General features: G+C 39.1%; 1 protein-coding gene across 1 annotated transcript in view; it reads right to left on the reverse strand.

Annotated features, from left to right (window-relative positions):
• Window positions 1-9,905: 9,905 nt before the first annotated feature.
• Window positions 9,906-19,686, reverse strand: part of LOC126203053 (copper-transporting ATPase 1) — a 569,185-nt gene continuing 559,404 nt past the window's right edge. The window contains 1 exon segment of the mRNA XM_049937292.1: window positions 9,906-11,240. Coding sequence (XP_049793249.1) covers window positions 11,111-11,240 — 130 coding nt within the window. The 3' untranslated portion in view covers window positions 9,906-11,110.

The following is a 19,686-nucleotide window of genomic DNA, read 5'->3' on the forward strand; positions in this document are numbered from 1 at the left end:
ATGTTTTACCCTACTTTTAGTCTGTTAATGCCAGTAGGCATTGTTCCATTTAAAAAAGTGTATGTTTGTCCAAAAAATACACTTTCTAAGTATTATTACAATCTGTTTATTGGCTAACAATATGAGCCCCTGACTACCAATCAGTTCTGCGACAATTGCATGTCAATAGTACTTTCCATGTACAAAAGAATGAATAAATGATTAATGGAAAATGTCATAGAAAGATGTGAAACAAATATTAACAAAGAGATAGAGGGGCTGGCCAGTACTTACCTCAGCTCAGTACAGCCGATAGATACACAAAACAGAACAGATGTGTAAGTACTGGCCAGCCCCTCTATCTCTTTGTTAGTAAAAGAATGAATAAGTGAGTGAGAGAGAGAGAGAGAGAGAGAGAGAGAGAGAGAGAGAGAGAGAGAGAGAGAGAATTTGAAATCTGTGGTTTCTACAACTTAAGTTATAAGATCTAAGTTAACCTTAGGTTCCAATAAATGAACAATATAACAAATCAGATAAATACATTTTAAGTCTTAATTTGTAGTTCCATCTTTTTGAATACTAAATAGCTACAGAAGGACATTTGTCAAAGAGCAAACACAAAAGAATGACAAATGGATGATTTTTGATGACAGAAATAGACCGTTTGCAGAGAATAGCATGACAACACAATAAATAACAGACAGATTAAAAAATGAGTCAGTGAAACTGTTATTGTGGCAGAAATTGTGGTTGCCATTTACTAACAAGTAACTAATTTGGTTATGCACACTTTTTCCCCAACATGTTGCTTTTTACTTTACATTTACCTGTATGAAAAGTAGCTGTTCCTCAGTCCTTCTCTAATGGAAAAATGAGGAAGGTAAAATTGATGGATTTGAGGCTAAGTCAGTTTCATCTTAATTCTGTCCCATTTTCCCCATTGTAAGCTCTAGTTAGTTCTGCAGTTTATTTATGTACATTATTAGTAAACATATTAGAGGAACATTTAAATCATCAAGTGCAGAAGAAATATGTGATGAGGGGTAGTGCAACAATTGAAATGAAAGGTGCAGTAAGCTGGATATGTCAGGTAAGAGCTTCCTGGGTATGCTAATATTAACTCCTGCAACCAATTTCCAAACATTTCATTTTTTTAGCTATTTTTTTAAGTCTGAAATAAAAATGGTGGAAGCATCTAAAATGAAACATTTACTTCTGCCAGAAACAAGTTTCCTATCACTGAATATCAGTGACACACAATAATCAGAATTATCCAGGGGACCAACATAATTTATGCTATGCAATCATCCACAAATTCTAGATCATGTAACAACTGCATCAAAGATAGGCATGATCCCTCTGTTCATAACACAAATGACATTACAAATCTCAATTTCTTAAATTTTTATTCAGTATCTATTCCATGTAATTGGTGTATACAAATCAGAGCTCCTTTAAATTCTCATTTTCACATTGTATCTACCGTTTTAACCACTTAAAGCAAGTTTCAACACTTTAGATCCAGTCCTCTTTTCTAATAATGGGAGCTTATTGCTCATAGGATGTGGCAGTACTTTCTGGAATTCCAAAATGGTAGCCACAAAGGTTTCCCTTGCCTTGTGGACTACATGGCAGTTTCACAGAGCCACGCTTAACTATACGAGTCTGGGCTGTCTACTGGGTCTTAATGTTTAAATAAGAGATCTACTGCATTCTTGGTGGTATGGGTGGACAACATCTACATCCCTGCTCTACAAACTACAGTGAGGTATATGGCAGACAGTACTTACCATTTTACCAGTGATTACCACTTCTTCCATTCACGTACGGGGCACAGGAAGAATGATGGCTTAAATGCCTGTGTGTGCACTGTAATTAGTCTAATCTTGTCTTTGCCATCCCTACAGGAGCGATATGTAGGGGCCTGTAATATACAGAGGGGTACAGAAAAATGAAGACACTTTTTGATTGTTTATATCTTTGGAACAAAATGATATATTGTTACAATTTTGTGTGGTAGCTTAGTTCCCTGTATTCTCAGAAGATCACAGTACACATTTTCCATCAGATGACAGTGCAGCAATAAATGAAGTAAGATTGTCATTTGAGCAACACAAGGCCATATTGAAGTGGTCCTGGAAGCATGAAAACATAATGGAGGCACAACAGCAATGGAGTAATGCGTACAGAAATCAGCCAACAACACATACAACAGTTTATTGTATTTAGGATACATTTGAAGCTGACTGTACTGTTCAGAATGTGCATAAGGAAAGGCCTAGCTGATCAGAAACATCAACACGTCCAGCTCCCACTGCTGCTGTGTTGCAACATTTCACTAGATCATCTCAGAAATCTGTGAAGCAAGATGAACTTGAAAGCAGGGTAAGCCGATCAAGCCTCTGATGAATTCTGAAGGCTGTAAAGTGGAAAGTGTACATTCCAAGATCACTGCATGCTATGAATGAGGATGACACAAATTGAAGGATGGAGTTCTGCAAGTAGTTTGAAGGCACACTCCACGAGGATGAACAATTTGCAGGAATGGTTATCTGATCTGACGAGGTATAATTCAGGCTGAACAGTACTGTTACCACTACAACTGCACGTCCTGAGCCTCTGAAAATCCTCACATTCATGTTGACAAATATGTTGATCTACTGGGTGGGCGATGGATAGGTCGAAGAAGAGTTGTTGAGTTCCCACCACAGTCTTTATACCTTACACCTCTTTACTTATACTTATGGGGGACCTTGAAAAATGAAGTTTATCAACAGGAGCCAACTAAACTGAACAAGCTACAAGAAATCATTGAGGCTTCTTGTGCTCCTATCACACCGGCAACACTGACAGATGGAGTTCGGTCAACAGTTCAGCGACATCAACATCGTTTGGCTGCTAACGGGAGGTCACTTATAAAACATAAAATAACTCCCCACCCCCATGCAAGAACTGCAGTACATGTCATTTTGTTCCATTAATATTGACTGTCAAAGTGAGGCTACATTTTTCTGGACCCCTCTGTATTCCTTATTCCATCACTTTATCACTTAAAGCTCTTTCTTGAAACACTGCAAGAAGGCTTTCACACAGTAGTTTGCATCTATTCTTCCAGCATTTGCCAGTTCAGCTTTTCAGCATGTCCGTGATGCTCTACAACAGGTCAAACAAACCTGTCACTATGTGTGCTGCCTTTCTTAACATACATTTAATATATTCTGTTGTTCTATTTGGTACAGGTCCCACATGCTGGAGCAGTGTTCTAGGACAGGTCACAAAAATAATCAAAATATCCACGGCTGTGCTGCCGGTCTATAGTGTCCAATGGGCACAATATTTCGGCGATCATACACGTCGCCATCATCAGGTGAACTAACGGACTGAGCTCCTGTGAACGTGCCGGCACGGAGATCCGTACGCTATGGCTGCTCAGAGGGAACTGGGTTCGGTCGCAGCGGCGGCCGATTTAAATACCCTCCACCAGCGGCGCGCTCCCTCTGCCATCCGGGCCCCGCGCCACGGTCGCACGGTGGAACAGATTGCGGCGGCATCTGAGATGACGTCAGTGTGATGGCTCTGTCCGCCGTGGTCGTCACAACTATACATTTGCTCGATTTACTCTTGATTAATCCAATCGCTGGTTCCCAAGCCTTGCTAAGATTATAGCCACAATCACGGTTTATGAGGTCGTCATTGGTCCGAATTTCGATGGCCTCTCTAACAACGCTGTCCCAGTATCTTGACGTCTGTACCAGAATCCTCGTGCGGTCATACTCCATAGCGTGATTTTCCGACAAACAATGTTCAGCGACTGCCGACTTGCTCAGATACATCAGTCAAGTGTGCCTCTGGTGTTCACGGCATCGATCCTCGACGGTATGCATCATCTGACCAATGTGTCAATGTGACAAGTGGTATATTGGTCAGACGATGCATACCGTCGAGGATCGATGCCGTGAACACCAGAGGCACACTTGACTGATGTATCTGAGCAAGTTGGCAGTCGCTGAACATTGTTTGTCGGAAAATCACGCTATGGAGTATGACCGCACGAGGATTCTGGTACAGACATCAAGATACTGGGACAGCATTGTTAGAGAGGCCATCGAAATTCGCACCAATGACAACCTCATAAACCGTGATTGTGGCTATAATCTTAGCAAGGCTTGGGAACCAGCGATTGGGTTAATCAAGAGTAAATCGAGCAAACGTATAGTTGTGACGACCACGGCGGACAGAGCCATCACACTGACGTCATCTCAAATGCTGTCGCAATCTGTTCCACCGCACGACCGTGGCGCGGGGCGCGGATGGCGGAGGGAGCGCGCCGCGGGCGGAGGGTATTTAAATCGGCCGCCGCCACGACCGAACCCAGTTCCCTCTGAGCAGCCATAGCGTACGGATCTCCGTGCCGGCACGTTCACAGGAGCTCAGTCCGTCAGTTCACCTGATGATGGCGACATGTATGATCGCCGAAATATTGTGCCCGTTGGACACTATAGACCGGCAGCACACCCGTGGATATTTTGATTATCAAATACGCCGGGAGAAACTCAAGAATCACAGGTCACAAAAATGTTTGCAACCAGTCTCCTAAGTAGACTGATTGCATTTCCTTAGTATCCTGCCAATGAACTGAAGTCTGCCACCTGCTTTACCTATGACTGAGCCTACGTGATCATTCCATTTCATACCCCTATAAACTAATGCAACCATATATTTGTAGATGTGAACAGATTTTAACTGTGACTCATTGATATTTTAGTCATAGGATACTAAATTTTTGTTTTATAAATTGGACAATTTTACTTTTATGAACGTAAAGCAAGTTTTCAATCTTTCCACCACTCTGAAATCTTACCTTAAGATTTGTGCAGATATTTTAAGACAATACTTCAATATAAGTATGTCACCTGCAAAGGAAGTCTGAAATTACACTTGAATATTCTCTGTAGCTTGTTAATATACAACATGGTCAGCATGGGACCCAATGCCCTTCTGAGGGCAACCTCTGAAATAATTTCTACTTTTGTCGGTGACTCTCCATCCAGGTTAAAGCACTATCTCCTCTGTACCGAGACCTTGATCCATAGGTTTAAGGCTGTCATCTGGGAAAAGCATACTTACAGTTTCACACGGTCTGTGTTTTCGGAGTCTATGCAGGTTGGCATGGAGGAGGTCATTATGTTTGAAATAAATCATTACATTTGAGTTCAGAATATATTGTAAGATTTTACAACAAACCAGTGTCAAGGATATTGGACAGTTGTTTTGTGGATCACTTCTGCTACCCTTCAAGTAGACCAGTGTGACCTCTCCTTTCTTCAAACCATAGGACAAGGCTTTTTGTTCAAGGGATCTACAATATATTACGGTTAAAGGGGAGCTAACTCAGCTGAAAATTCAATAAACAATCAGAGGGATTCCATGGGGCCTTGGAGCTTTGTTCAGCTGTAACAATTTCAGCTTAACAGTAATATCTATACTACTCAATTTTGCAGTGGTGCAAGAATGAAATTTGGGCAACACTTCTTGATTTCCTTTCACAAAGGAACCATCTTTGGACTCCACTGGCTCTCCTCTGAGATACCTGGAAAACTAAAGGAAAGAAAATCACAGTATACTAGCTGGCTGTAACGGCCCCCTGGTCTTTCAAGGCAACCACTGCAGTGTGGATTGAAGAACAAGCCCACCGTGTCCCTTTCAATATTGAACTGTGGAAGGTCTGGAGTATTTTAATAGTGAAGAATTGCCTCTCACTATCCTATATGGTGGAACAACAAAAACCCTCTAAAGAAATCTGTGAGTGTAATGTAATACACTTGTCTTAATGGTCAAGGAAATTTTATCCATCATCTCATGACATGTTCTGAGTAACCTCCTCCTCCTCAGATCCGAAGTGTGGAACATTAAAAGGAACATATTTCAATAGCACAGTGAAAGTGAGAAACATACCTAGTAAGAACAATACACCATATTGCATAACTTCATCCTCTGGATATAAATAATTAATACCATCAGTGCCCAACTGATATTGATGGTCCTTCTACCCAGAGACTACTCTCTCTCTCTCTCTCTCTCTCTCTCTCTCTCTCTCTCTCTCTCTCTCTCTCTGTGTGTGTGTGTGTGTGTGTGTGTGTGTGTGTGTGTGTGTGTGTGTGTGTGTGTGTGTGTGTTTTTACTTCTGATGGACGTCTTCCGTAAGATAGACATTTCTACCATTATTTTTCATTGTGCCTGTCTGCAACTCAATGCTTGCTCTATGTGGTTAGTGGCAATCTATCCTTTAATATCACTGGCATCTTACATTGTACATTGAATAGCACACCTCTGGTGTAACAACTAGTAAGATAGAGTCCAAAAAGGCAAGGGACCATACCAATATACTAGCCACCCAGCAAAATTATCCAAAAGTTGTGACCCATTAAAGATAATCTTGGCCTGACAGTGCTGGGGCTTATGACATTCCTTGAGCGAGCAGCATAAGTTTTGTGTGGTCAGTTTAGATGCACAGTTTGTGATCTCTGTGTCACCTTAAATGCAGGAATTTTGAGGTATCTGCAGTGGACAAGAACAGCCTGCTAAATAACACAAGATTTTCTTTGAACATATAAGAATTTTTGCATACACACTGAATGAGGGAAACAGTTGAAATTAGACTAAGTGAAAACAACTTTAATAGAGACACTGGCTATGCACTTACCAGTGCACTGAAGTGTACACTTGACATGGAAAGAGCACAGAGAAAGATTTCTTATAATTCACTGCCTGGAGTGACTGATGGTGTCGCAAGCGACTCTGGATAATGTGTGCAAACATAATCTATGGATGTAGAGGATGACAGTTCAGTATGTGACATCTCCATGATGTCATTGTGACATAATCCAGCCAATCAGATGCCATCCTCTGGATATAAAAGTGGGAGCCTCCCCACTTTCACGAAAGTCAGATTTGCCCCGACAATGATTATGATGGAGGTAGTCATCAAAAGCCTGGGATTTTATCCAGATTTGACATGGCAATTAAACTGAACTTCTTATAAAAGGACTATATCATGAAAAACTTTTTAGCCAGAGAATATTATGTTGTACTGTGTATGTTCAGAACAGGAACACAGCTACATTACAGAAATCAAAGCTAAATTTTGGCAGTAGTAATAAATGCACTAGAGGTTTCTGACAAACTAATTGGTACAGCAGAGGAATTGCACACATCAAAATATAAGAGAACAGTGACAATGTAAGATGCAAATCAGGATCAGAAATAAATGAGGTATGAACTAACGTTCAGAGCAGAGCAGAACACTGAAATTACTGGTAGCAGTGGGTCACATGTGCATCATGATTCAATGTTGTATAACAGCAACTGGCTAACTAGTTTTAACAGAGGCTCCTGTTTCAGTGGTGTTTCACTCATTGCTGCTGATTCTGCATACAGTACCAATGCAGCTGACCTCAATAGTGCCTTCCTTTCCCTTTCCCTTTCCACCCCCTCGAGTTTCAATTTACATGATGTGTATCATAGCTGTGGATTCCACATGATGTCTGCTCTTTTGGACATGCCAATAAATAAATAAATAAATAAATAGCCACTAGCACGAATTGTTTCTACTGCATTTTCAGAAGGTAAGGAATGACATGTCTGCTGTATTTTTCTTGTTCACTCATTTTCTTCTGTACATCCCATCACAAAGTCTGACTTTCCAGGGATTTGAAATGGAGCAAGATATTAAGGAGAGACAAACAAAACTGTCAAAGTAATTATTAATGCAGACAACTAAATCAAATGCTGTTAATCTGATGTACTCTTTTTGTCCCTTAGTGAAAAAAAAAAAAACACCTGCTTCCCTATTTAGTAGTCATAGTATGTATCAACTATTTCTTGTTTAATATCCACATGACTACATTAATAATATTGTTGATGAATAAGTTATTTAAATATTTTAAGAATTGCAGCTGATAAACACTGCTTATAAAACTCATTACGCGGTATTTACCTGATCTAGGTAATAACTAACATTTTCTTTTAATTTGCAGTGATTTTCAACTGCTTGTTTAAATATACCTTAAGTAACTTCATTATCACAGACGATTATTACATAATGAACTGAAATTATGTAAAATAACATATTGTTTTTGCCAGAATTATTTATTACTATACAGATTTCTGAAGTTGATAACCTGCTAAAACCAATCTGCCCATTCAAATTATCAAAGTTTCGGTTGTGCTTATTATCTACCTTGCCACAAAGAAATTTCACACATAGGGTTTGAGCTAGTGTTATGACCACTGAGATCCGATTTTGGTATGCGTGGGTCATTAATATTTATTGGAATCAGTATGATAAAACTGGTTACACTGAACCAGTTGCAGAGTTATTTCCCATGCTAAGAGTACAGTAAAGCAGTGACTATTAGTAGAATCAGTGACTATGAAAAAGAGTTCAGTTAGGAGAAAAACATAATGTACTTAATTCAGTATTCTTAAATCCAGTAAAATTTTCTCCTGACATCATTTTCCCGTGGCATTCTCCTGCATAGAATAGCAAAGCAGATATCTTAATTTGTTTAAATGTTTCTCCCACATGCTATTTAACTAGGTCATTCTATTTTGATCTATCTGATGGTGACATGATCAAGTAACTCCTTTGCTTGAAGGGTGTCATGTCTAACACAGTTCACAGTCTTACATTGGGGTTGGTAGTGGTAGTGGTAGTGGTAGTGGTAGGGTGTCATGTCTAACACAGTTCAGTCTTACATTGGGGTTGGTGGTGGCAGTGGTAGTGGTAGTGGTAGTGGTGGTGGTGGAGGCAGACAGTTTTGTCCTGGCCTGTAACAAAAGCGCCCCAGTCGTTTTATGCTGCATTCATACATTAGCATGCTTAAAATGTGTTTTTCTCCCTGTTGAAATCAAGTAATGGAAAATCCAGGATGGAATAATGACAATACTGCGAAAAGGGTAGAATGTTACTCACCTTATAATAGAGATGCTGAGTCAGCGATAGGCACAACAAAGAGACTGTCAGGAGTAATGTAGGACACGAAATACAGCACCAAGAATCGGCACAGTCTTGTAGCTGTCTGTTGTGCCTACCTATGACGTATCATCTCCATTATATGGTGAAAATCTATCCTTTTCATAATAAAATTGTATCTCCCTGTTGATACTACCCATAACTTATATTCATAGTCTAAAATCCATCCCAATAGGCACAGCCTATAGGTGTCACTGGATGCATATGGGTCAGCACACCTCTCTCCTGACCATTATCAGTTTTTGTGACAAGAGCCAGTACTTCTCAGTCAAGTAGCTCCTCAATTTTCCTCACAAGAGTTGCCAACAGTGCTCGGCAGACCAGATGGTCACCCATCCAAATGCTAGCCAAGCCCGACAGCACTTAACTTTGGTGATCTGATGGTATATGGGGGTCGTCATGTTCCTAGATGTAAGCAGATGGATGTACTGACAGTACCTACTACCACACCTACAATAAATATGACAATCCCCTTTATGTAGTACTTTGTATATCCAATAATACGTTGCTTCAACCATCTTTAACATACAAAGAAGGTAAGGCAACACAGCATTTTTTGGTATTTATGTAACTTCATCTCTCACAATAATCATCTGTAATGTTTGTAAAGGCATAGCTGTGTACTGCTAAATGCAAGAAAAGGATTTTATCCAGTTTGCAACCTGCTTTCTTTTCTATTTATAAACAGACTGCAATGAATACGTATCCACTGTATTTCCTCATATGTACACATGTGTACCTATGCTACACAGAAACCATTTTTTCATATTATTCCTAGTTATAATAATATTGTAGAAAAATGTAGTAATAAAGTCAATTATTTAATATAAAACAATTTTATGCAGATCTTAAATACAATTTTACTTTTTTCTGCATTTCTTTTCCCACTTCAACATTTTTACAATTTCATAAACAGTGTCAATAAATAACTATTTTCAATGAATCTACAGTGTTCATGTAATGAACATCTATTGGAACAATTTTATGCTATGTATGAAAATGTCATCATAAAATTAATAAAATGTATTGGAATGACCATTAATAAAAAGTAAGAATCTTGATGTACTTGTAATTATAGAAAGATAATTAGGTTGTACATAAAAGTAAAAACAGTAAATATCAGAACATTCATACCATTATCACTTGCTGATATTTTAAGTACGCAATTCATTGTTAGGGTTGGTTTCGCTAATATAATGTTTAAAACTGGGTTGCCAGTAAGAAGCATTATTCATTAGTGGTCATTATGGTGGCAGTGGGGAAATTCTACAGCCAGTCTGCAACATTTTGAAATGGATTATTTGTCTTATGAAAAATGAAGACCATATATATGTCACTGGAATGCTTTATAAGACCAGATTTTGCTACTTTTAACAGCTGATTTACCATGTATAATTTCTTCTAAGATGAAGAGCAGAAGTACTGTTTTCAGCCAGATATTCTGGCAATAGGTACATACAACCGCTTTTACCACAATCAAGTCATTTGTAAATAAATAAAACTGTTGCAAATGTAGTCACTAGTTACTACCTGACCACAATATTATTGCCCTTGGCCTCTCATTTACTGTACACTGTGTGTTACCGATAATGGTCACAAGCATAGTGGTGACTCATAAAAATGCATAGCACTGTGAATGCTTTCAAACAGTTGTGCATACACTATCAAGTTTTTCAGTGTGTCCTCATGAAATATCATGATAAACTGTCAATAAGCTGACCATAGTGCCCTCATTCCCATGGGCAATAGTATCGTGGTCGACTAATACAAGGAGTACAATGTTTCTGTGGTCTGTGAAACAACTGAAGTACTACTAATACATCACAAAATCCATTTCCTTATAAGTTATTTATTTTACTTTACAAACATGAGAGGTTACATGTGGTTTCATCTCTGTAATCTTAACTGTTCAGTTTAAGTATAGGAAGACAAGCATTACAAGAAAATGCCAGAATTTCATTTACATTAGGTACAATTTTTTAGTGACTAAGTTGGAACACCTGTGCCCAAATCATGGATCAAGACAACATGCAGGTCCCCTGCACTCTGCTATGACCTATCTTTATGGCAAGAAACACATTTGAGACACACAAAGCCTCAAACTGGTGTCATTTGTATAACATCTTGCTTCTTCTTATCAAAGCCACTGAAGTCTACATCAATATCATCTGGGTCATCTGAGCCGAGAAGCAAACCCTCCGCCTCATTCTTTGGTCGTGCAAAAAACCTATGGATGATAAGATTAAATATAAGCAAATTATATGTTTGCATTTGAAGAAAAGTCAGGAAATTTGTGAATAAATCTAATATACACACAAAAGTCACTCAAAACTTAAAAATAACGAACAATTGTAAATGTGGTGTGATATGTGACAACCTAAAGTCATTTTGTTAAGCTAATAGGACAATTACATTCAACATTATATAATAAGCCACTAAACATCAACCCATTTAATATAATGGCATTCACTTCTGATAACATGTGTAAAAGAAAGCCATTGGGGTCTATGGTTTGGCACTGATTAACTTTTAAATAATAATAATTTAAAAAAGTGTCCCATGGAAATATTCAGTACTCAGGGATAGAATAGGAATGATTATTTCAGGCAAAAAAGGTCTAGTAAACATAGGCTCTAAAATGCATACATTAGTAGCTAAGGGCTCTTCATCTTTGCTATGTGAAACAGATCCCTTTAATGAGCAAGTGCTCATAGATCTTAAGACATGCATTTTACGGTCCATGCTTAATGGACTTTTTTGCTTTGAATGATCATTCCAGTATATATCCCTGAATATCAACAATTATTCTCTGAAGGATTTCAAAATGAGACACTCCCAGTCTGGCAATAACCTAATGAAAATGGAACAGAAGTTCAGAGTGTTCTCTTACTGTTGGTTAAAGAACCATTAATTTGTATAAGGTTAGAATGGAATGAAAATCACTACAAAAAACCAGTTAACACCTCAATGTGGGGACTGCCCAGAAAGATGTTCTCAAACAAAAATTGATAATATACACATTACATGAATCAGGGAGCGTAGCCATGTATGGAAGTGAAATGCGGACAATAAATAGTTTACACAACAAGAGAATAGAAACTTTCAAAATGTGGTGCTACAGAAGAATGCTGAAGATTAGATGGGTAGATCACATAACTAATGAGGAGGTATTGAATAAAATTGGAGAGAAGAGAAATTTGTGGCACAACTTGACTAGGAATCGGTTGGTAGGGCATATTCTGAGGCAGCAAGGGATCACCAATTTAGTATTGGAGGGCAGCGTGGAGGGTAAAAAATCATAGAGGGAGACCCAGAGATGAATACACTAAACAGATTCAGAAGGATGTAGGTTGCAGTAGGTACTGGGATATGAAGCTTGCACAGGATAGAGTAGCATGGAGAAGTGCATCAAACCAGTCTCTGGACTGAAGACCACAACAACAACAACAACAACAACATGAATCAGGGCATAGGATGCTCAAAGTTCATAAATTGTAACGAAACCAGAGGATATGAAAAGAGAGACAAACTGCCCTCAAAATGATTAGTGAAACATACATTCATTTATGATCAGATTATTACAGGGTAATAACAGTATCAGCAAATGATGTAAGAGAAATCGGCACCATTATGAATGAAAAATACATAACAGGACAATTTATTATTAATGACAGAATTTCTGGGGAAATATACAAGTTGTGAAAGGGGCATTTAGAGTTCTGCAGTGGAATTAATGTAGTTGTAGTAATCACTGGTGATGGGGAACTGACGTGCATGTCGCGAGAAGCTTGAGTAGTTCTGAATGTTTCTCTCACAAGGACGCTTCGTAAATGTCTCAAAAAGGTAAGTACATTTTGTACATCATGGTTACACAGCACACACACACACGAAGAGGCTTTGTGCCTCTGTGTTCAGCTTGGCCAAGGGCTGAATCTCACATTGTAGTTTTGCCATGTATTCACTGTGTGCATAGTACTACTGCTACCACTACTGTTAGGTTTGCAGAAATAGAAAAGTGACAAGTAGAAACTGTGGGATTTAATTTAATTCTGATAATTTAACTGGCATGAATACAAAGGATCTCTCTAGATTACCTAGTGTGTCAACGGGCTCTCGATTATGAGAAGATGCTCCAGAAAACAACGCGTGAAACTGAGGCACAAGTTGCTGAAGAGGCATTAAATTGAAAGATAGGCAACCATCTTGGAGCCATAGTACATTTACTTTTTGGATTAATTATTTTGAGACTGTTCATGGCTGCCATTGAGGAAATAATAGGCTTTTGAGAATGTCTCTGGAAATAAAATCCATTGTTGTACAAAACTCAAATTTATTGTGCATTTACAGAGAGCTTCTGCAGGCATTATTTTCATTAAGTGCTGCTGTTTGTCTCAAGGTTCCAAGTATAAGAATTTTGAAGCATCATATAATCGAAGGGAAGAGCAACACACAAATTTATACAATACCTTCATTTCCGAAGATTATCTAAATGGTGAGTGATTATATGCCCTTCCTTTTCATAAGCAAGCAGTTTAGTTGGTATTAACTAAATGCATGAAAACAGACTTATGTGTGTACTTTGGGAGATAAATGAAAAATGCAGACATTAGAAACAATCAAATTTTGCATTCCTTAGAGAGTATCTCTAATAAAACTATGAATATGGTCCAGTCAATTTCGTTTGATCACCACCTATGTTCTATGTCAAGATGTAATAATCAGCCACATACAGCAGAAACAATTGGGGGGGGGGGGGTGTTTACATATAGTGTGCTGGGGGATGCTGAAAACAGTGCAGTCATTAGATAAATCACTCCCTTCCTGCATTATGATAATGTCCAAAAGGGCACAATCATTGGCTTTTTGGGAAAGGGAAGATGCATTTCTGAAATGGCTAAATTTGCAAACTGGTAGCATGCCACTGTGGTTAAAGTATACTGTGCATGGCAAAATGGTGCTATCCAAAACTAGTGCCGAAACAACTGTGGTGCACCACAGGCCATAGATGAGGGGGAGATGTGTATGGTCAAACAAATGTGCAATTGTTGAGCAACTGACTGTCCATATGAAATAAGGTGGCTACTGAAAGTGTCTCCTCAATGTTGCTGTGTACAGGCCTGTGCAGCAGATGCCCGATTCGTGCACCAATGCCGACTGCTGCTCATTGGCGATGAAGCTTGGAATTTGAACACCAGTACCACAATTAGATGCCCACCGAGTGGCAACAGGTGGCCTTTTCAGATAAACCACATTTTATGCTCCATCAGACAAATGGTCATTGAGGTTTACAGCATGAAACGTCTGAAGCAAAACACCTTGTAACCTACAGGAATTATTGTCACGTGGGGAACATTTTTGTGGTATTCCCTGGGTGATACCATCATTCTGGAAGGCACAATGGACCAACAGAAGTATGCACCTATCTTTGGGAACCACGTCCACTCCTATACACAGTTTACTTTTCCTCAGCATAACGGCATCTGCAAGCAGGACACTGCAACAAGTTACACAGCTCACAGTGTACACGTATGGCTCGATGAACACCGGGAGCAGTTTCTGTACTCCCCTGGCTACCAAAGTACCTGTATTTAAATATCGAGAATCTGTGTGACCACCTCAATTGGGCTGTTCTCACCAAGAATCCTAAACTGCCAGCCCTAAGAGCAGCTGGCCAAGGCAATGGAATTGGCGTGGCTCCGTATCCCTGTCTGTACCTTATAGAACCTCACAGACACTATTCCTGTGCATCTTGCAGGGGTCCATATCAATTAAAATGTGCTGTTAAGGAGCCTGCAGCAGTATTCCATTTTTCATAGGTGCTTCCCAAGTTTATCATGAATTTGACTGTTCTTCTTGAGAACCCTGATCAAAATTATTTCTGGCCTCTGACAAGTGCACTCTTTCAAAAACACAAGTGGGGAAGGTTGAGAACACCAACTGGTCTCTCTACCTGCAGATCTCTTAAGGAACACATATCTCATTCTGGAAGTATGAAGGACATTTACTCTCATGTGACACATTCATGGGTGTAGTTGAGTTACATTGGTTTTGTCACATCCAGAGAGAGTATCATCTTGGTTACTGCAGAAGGGAAACTTGCAAATCAATGTGTGATAAATCTCCAGAGCTTTTATCAGACACATGTGCATAATTGGTGCTTTGAGTAAATATTTATAAATGTACTGTAGCTTTGTATGAAAGGAGGAAGATAAAGGAGATGCCAATATGAGAACAGCAGTTGTAGTAAATACAAGATTGCATGGTACTTCCACAGTTAAGGACTACTTACTCAACAGACTAAACATGTTTACCATGGAAACAATTTCAGGTGTGTGTTTCAATCCCACAACAATGATAAGCAACAGTTCTGTTTATATACTGTGGAACTCTAGACATACATACAGGAGTTAGAAATGCTGTCAGTTGTGAGAATGAACACAATATTATAAAGATCAAATAAAATCAACTTAATTGACATTTCAATCTTGTTTCTTTTTCATATAATATACACTACTGGCCATTAAAATTGCTACACCAAGAACAAATGCAGATGATAAATGGGTGTTCATTGGACAAATATATTATACTAGAACTGACATGTGATTATATTTTCGTGCAATTTGGGTGCATAGATCCTGAGAAATCAGTACCCAGAACAACCACATCTGGGCTTAATATCTGCCTTGATACGCCTCGGCATTGAGTCAAACAGAGCTTGGATGGCGTGTACAGGTACAGCTGCCCATGCAGCTTCAACACGATACCACAGTTCATCAACAGTAGTGACTGGCATAATATGACGAGCCAGTTGCACAGCCACCATTAACCAGACATTTTCAATTGGTGAGAGATCTGGAGAATGTGCTGGCCAGGGCAGCAATCGAACATTTTCTGTAACCAGAAAGGCCTGTACAGGACCTGCACCATGCGGTTGTGCATTATCATGACATGTCACCAATGGCACTCTATACCATCACACTGGGTGATACGCCAGTATGGCAATGACGAATACACGCTTCCAATGTGGGTTCACCGCGATGTCACCAAACACGGATGTGACCATCATGATGCTGTAAATAGAAACTGGATTCATCTGAAAGAATGATGTTTAGTCATTCGTGCACCCAGGTTCGTCATTGAGTACACCATCGCAGGCGCTCCTGTCTGTGATGAAGCGTCAAGGGTAACTGCAGCCATGGTCTCTGAACTGATAGTCCATGCTGATGCAAACGTCGAACTGTTCGTGCAGATGGTTCTTGTCTTGCAAACGTCCCCATCTGTTGACTCAGGGATCGAGATGTGGCTGCACAATCCGTTACAGCCATGCGGATAAGATGCCTGTCATCTCGACTGCTAATGATATGAGGCCGTTGGGATCCAGCATGGTGTTCCGTAGTACCCTCCTGAACCCACCGATTTCATATTCTGCTAACAGTCATTGGATCTTGACCAACACGAGCAGCAATGTCACAATACGATAAACTGCAATTGCGATAGGCTACAATCCAACATTTATCAAAGTCGAAAACGTGATGGTACGCATTTCTCCTCCTTACACGAGGCATCACAACAACGTTTCACCAGGCAACGCCGGTCAACTGCTGTTTGTGTATGAGAAATCGGTTGGAAATTTTCCTCATGTCAGCACGTTGTAGGTGTCGCCACCGGCACCAGCCTTGTGTGAATGCTCTGAAAAGCTAATCATTTGCATATCACAGCATCTTCTTTCTGTCGGTTAAATTTCGCGTCTGTAGCACGTCATCTTTGTGGTGTAGCAATTTTAATAGCCAGTAGTGTATATGCAATTTTTTTCTATCACTTATGCATTGCAATGAACTATTGGAACAGTTTTCCCATGAAGTATTTTGTGCTATCAACAGATCTAAACATGTCACTTAAAATTTATTCAAAGGGATGTTCATAGATCTCAAAGCATGTACAGTAGTTTTGAAACATTTATTTCCTGAAGCTTTATAGCATCAGCGGCTGCACAGATGATATTTTAGAGGGAAGTGCTATTGCGTGCTTTGTACTCATACAAGAACCTTCCATGTCCAGGAATATTTGAAGCACTGTAATTGGTCAGACACACACATTTTTATGGTAATTCATTTTCTAATGGAAGAAAATTGTTTCTAATGGTCATTGCTAGACAGAATGAGAAGTTTCATTTTCGATAAATTGTTAACAAGTCATTTATACGTGGTCAGTTAGCCACGTTACCCTCCTCTTTAGTTCTAGTTACTTTTGAAAGTTTCCTCGATCACTATTATTTAATTTCAGAGATTCATCACTTTCATTTTGCCCATGCTGGCAACAAAGCCAAGAAGCCTGTTAAAAAAATTAGTTCACCGCCTAGACCTGCACTACAAAATGATGATGGTACCCATTGTGTGAACTAAATGACAGTGTTTTGTATACAGTACAGACTTTTAATCACTTGTTCACAATGTATTTAACATGTGGGTGAAAAAATATTCTGTTCCACTGTTCATTACCAAATATGTATTTGCAATGGTGCTGCCATACAAACTGTTTTTCATGAATTGTTGCATCATTATTTCACATGTATCACTGTATTAAAAAGCTTTGGAATTATCATTTCTTGCATCACATACACAAACATTCAAAATTTACACCAACTGAACATCCACAGGACACGAGTTCAATTATGACATAAGTCACACAGTAAGGGCAAGGTGAGAATTTCATGGACATGTAGAGGTCTTTTGATGTCAATGAACATTTATTTTCCTTATATTCCATAAACAACAAAAGTCAAGTTTCAAACCTGATCTGTGGGACTGTTCTGTTGATGCAGATTTTTTAAGTACAGTAGCTATGTTGAAAACTGAAATATCAACCCATCGTAAAATTCTTTGTTTTGGATTATAGTACATCCAAATATGGGAAAGTTTTATAAGGAGCTACTCCACTTTCAACAGTTGCGAAATATGTGATCACCTTCATAAGAAGTGTAGCCACATATGAATTCAAACACTTTAAGGACACCACAAAAGTGTAGCTACATATCAACAAAAGGAAAAATGTGTACAATACAGTTGATATGAAAAGTTAACCATGAATAAGTTTTATACACCTGAATGCCACATTTGTTGAATGCTCACCAAAAATTAATGCAGAAATGCATTTACATATAATTTTGGACTACATGATGTCCTTAATGAAAATTCCAGTGTCAAAATGCTGTAGAAGGAGAATCATTACTCAGAACCATGTCAAATTTGAGCACAATATTATTGGTGCAGGGGTAAATGTTGTGGAACACAAAAAATGAAAATTTGACCAATAGATGGCACTGTAAGCATCAGAATATGCACACCACAGATGTGCAGCACATCGTCTCCAAGAGACCCAACACAACTGTCTTCACAAAGAATTGTATGCTACTGGTAAAGCTCTTTTATTAAGGACACTGCAGGGTATGAAAAAAGGCATTCGTCTTATGTCTGCTAAGGGTCTGGAGAAAATAATTACAATATTCAAAAAGACAAGTTCTTTTGAATTGCAGTGTGGCAGAGAGAGGAAAGCAGTTAACCTGACATCTGTCAAACATGTGACCACAGCATTGCAGGAGGGGTCGAGCAGTGGTGTGCGAACATGCAATGCATTGGGAATTTTCCAAATGTTGGACATGCCTGTGAGCATGAAACAGACTGCATTACAATCCATACAAAATCACCCATGTTCAGGAGCTATTTCCTTCTCATCTGCCAGCAAGCTCACTCTGAAATTTCTTAAACACAGGAACTGGACAATGAATGGCAATGGAACATTCTGTGGACAGAAAGTCCATTTCCATCCCCAAGCCTGTGTCAATATGCAGAACTGTAGATTATGAGTAATGGAAAATCTGTGCACACAACAAATGGTACCACTCCAATCTACAAAGGTGACTGTTTGGTCTGGGTTGACAGCACTGTTTGTTGTAGGATCACATTTTTTTTCAAGATGATGAGTCCTCCAGGTCCTGTTACCTGTGCTCTCACTGGTAAACCTATGAGAGTCTGTACACCAATGCCATTCCAAGCATTCAACTGTGTGAATGTGTGGATATGATCATTTTTATGCAAGCTGGCACTCCTCTACACCTTGCACAGCCAGTGAAGCAGCTGCTGCAGATGAATTTTGGAAATGCTAGAATTATCAGCTATTTCTGTGCATAAAACATTCTGAATGTGATCCCCAGGACACTTCGATCTTTTGTGGAACATTTCTCAGATTCAGGTTGTGGCAAAAATTGATGGGCAGCATACTGGACATGTCTCGTGCCAGTCTCATGACAGTTTGAAACCAAAGTAATTTTGATTTTTCATAAGGATTTTGGTGCCAAGACAATTAAAAACAAATGCAATCTTGCTTTTTATGCAGTTTTTTTTATCTTAGGGCAATTACAAACTGAATTTTCCCATCCAATGTGGTATGACATTGATATGGTAGATGAGCTTACCTAACTAACAGTGCCAGAACTGTCACCTGCCAAACTTATGCAGTCATGCACACTGAACAATACAGGTAGTGTAATGTGCAACTTAAATCATAGTTGTCATATTGTGACTGATCTGGCATTTGTAGCCAACCCCATGTAGGTCCATACACTTACAGCGCCATCTACTGGCAAAGTTTTTGTTACATTTTTATGTTACACGAGT

This window comes from Schistocerca nitens, chromosome 9 (assembly GCF_023898315.1).
Source record: "Schistocerca nitens isolate TAMUIC-IGC-003100 chromosome 9, iqSchNite1.1, whole genome shotgun sequence".
NCBI classification, from domain to species: domain Eukaryota; kingdom Metazoa; phylum Arthropoda; class Insecta; order Orthoptera; family Acrididae; genus Schistocerca; species Schistocerca nitens.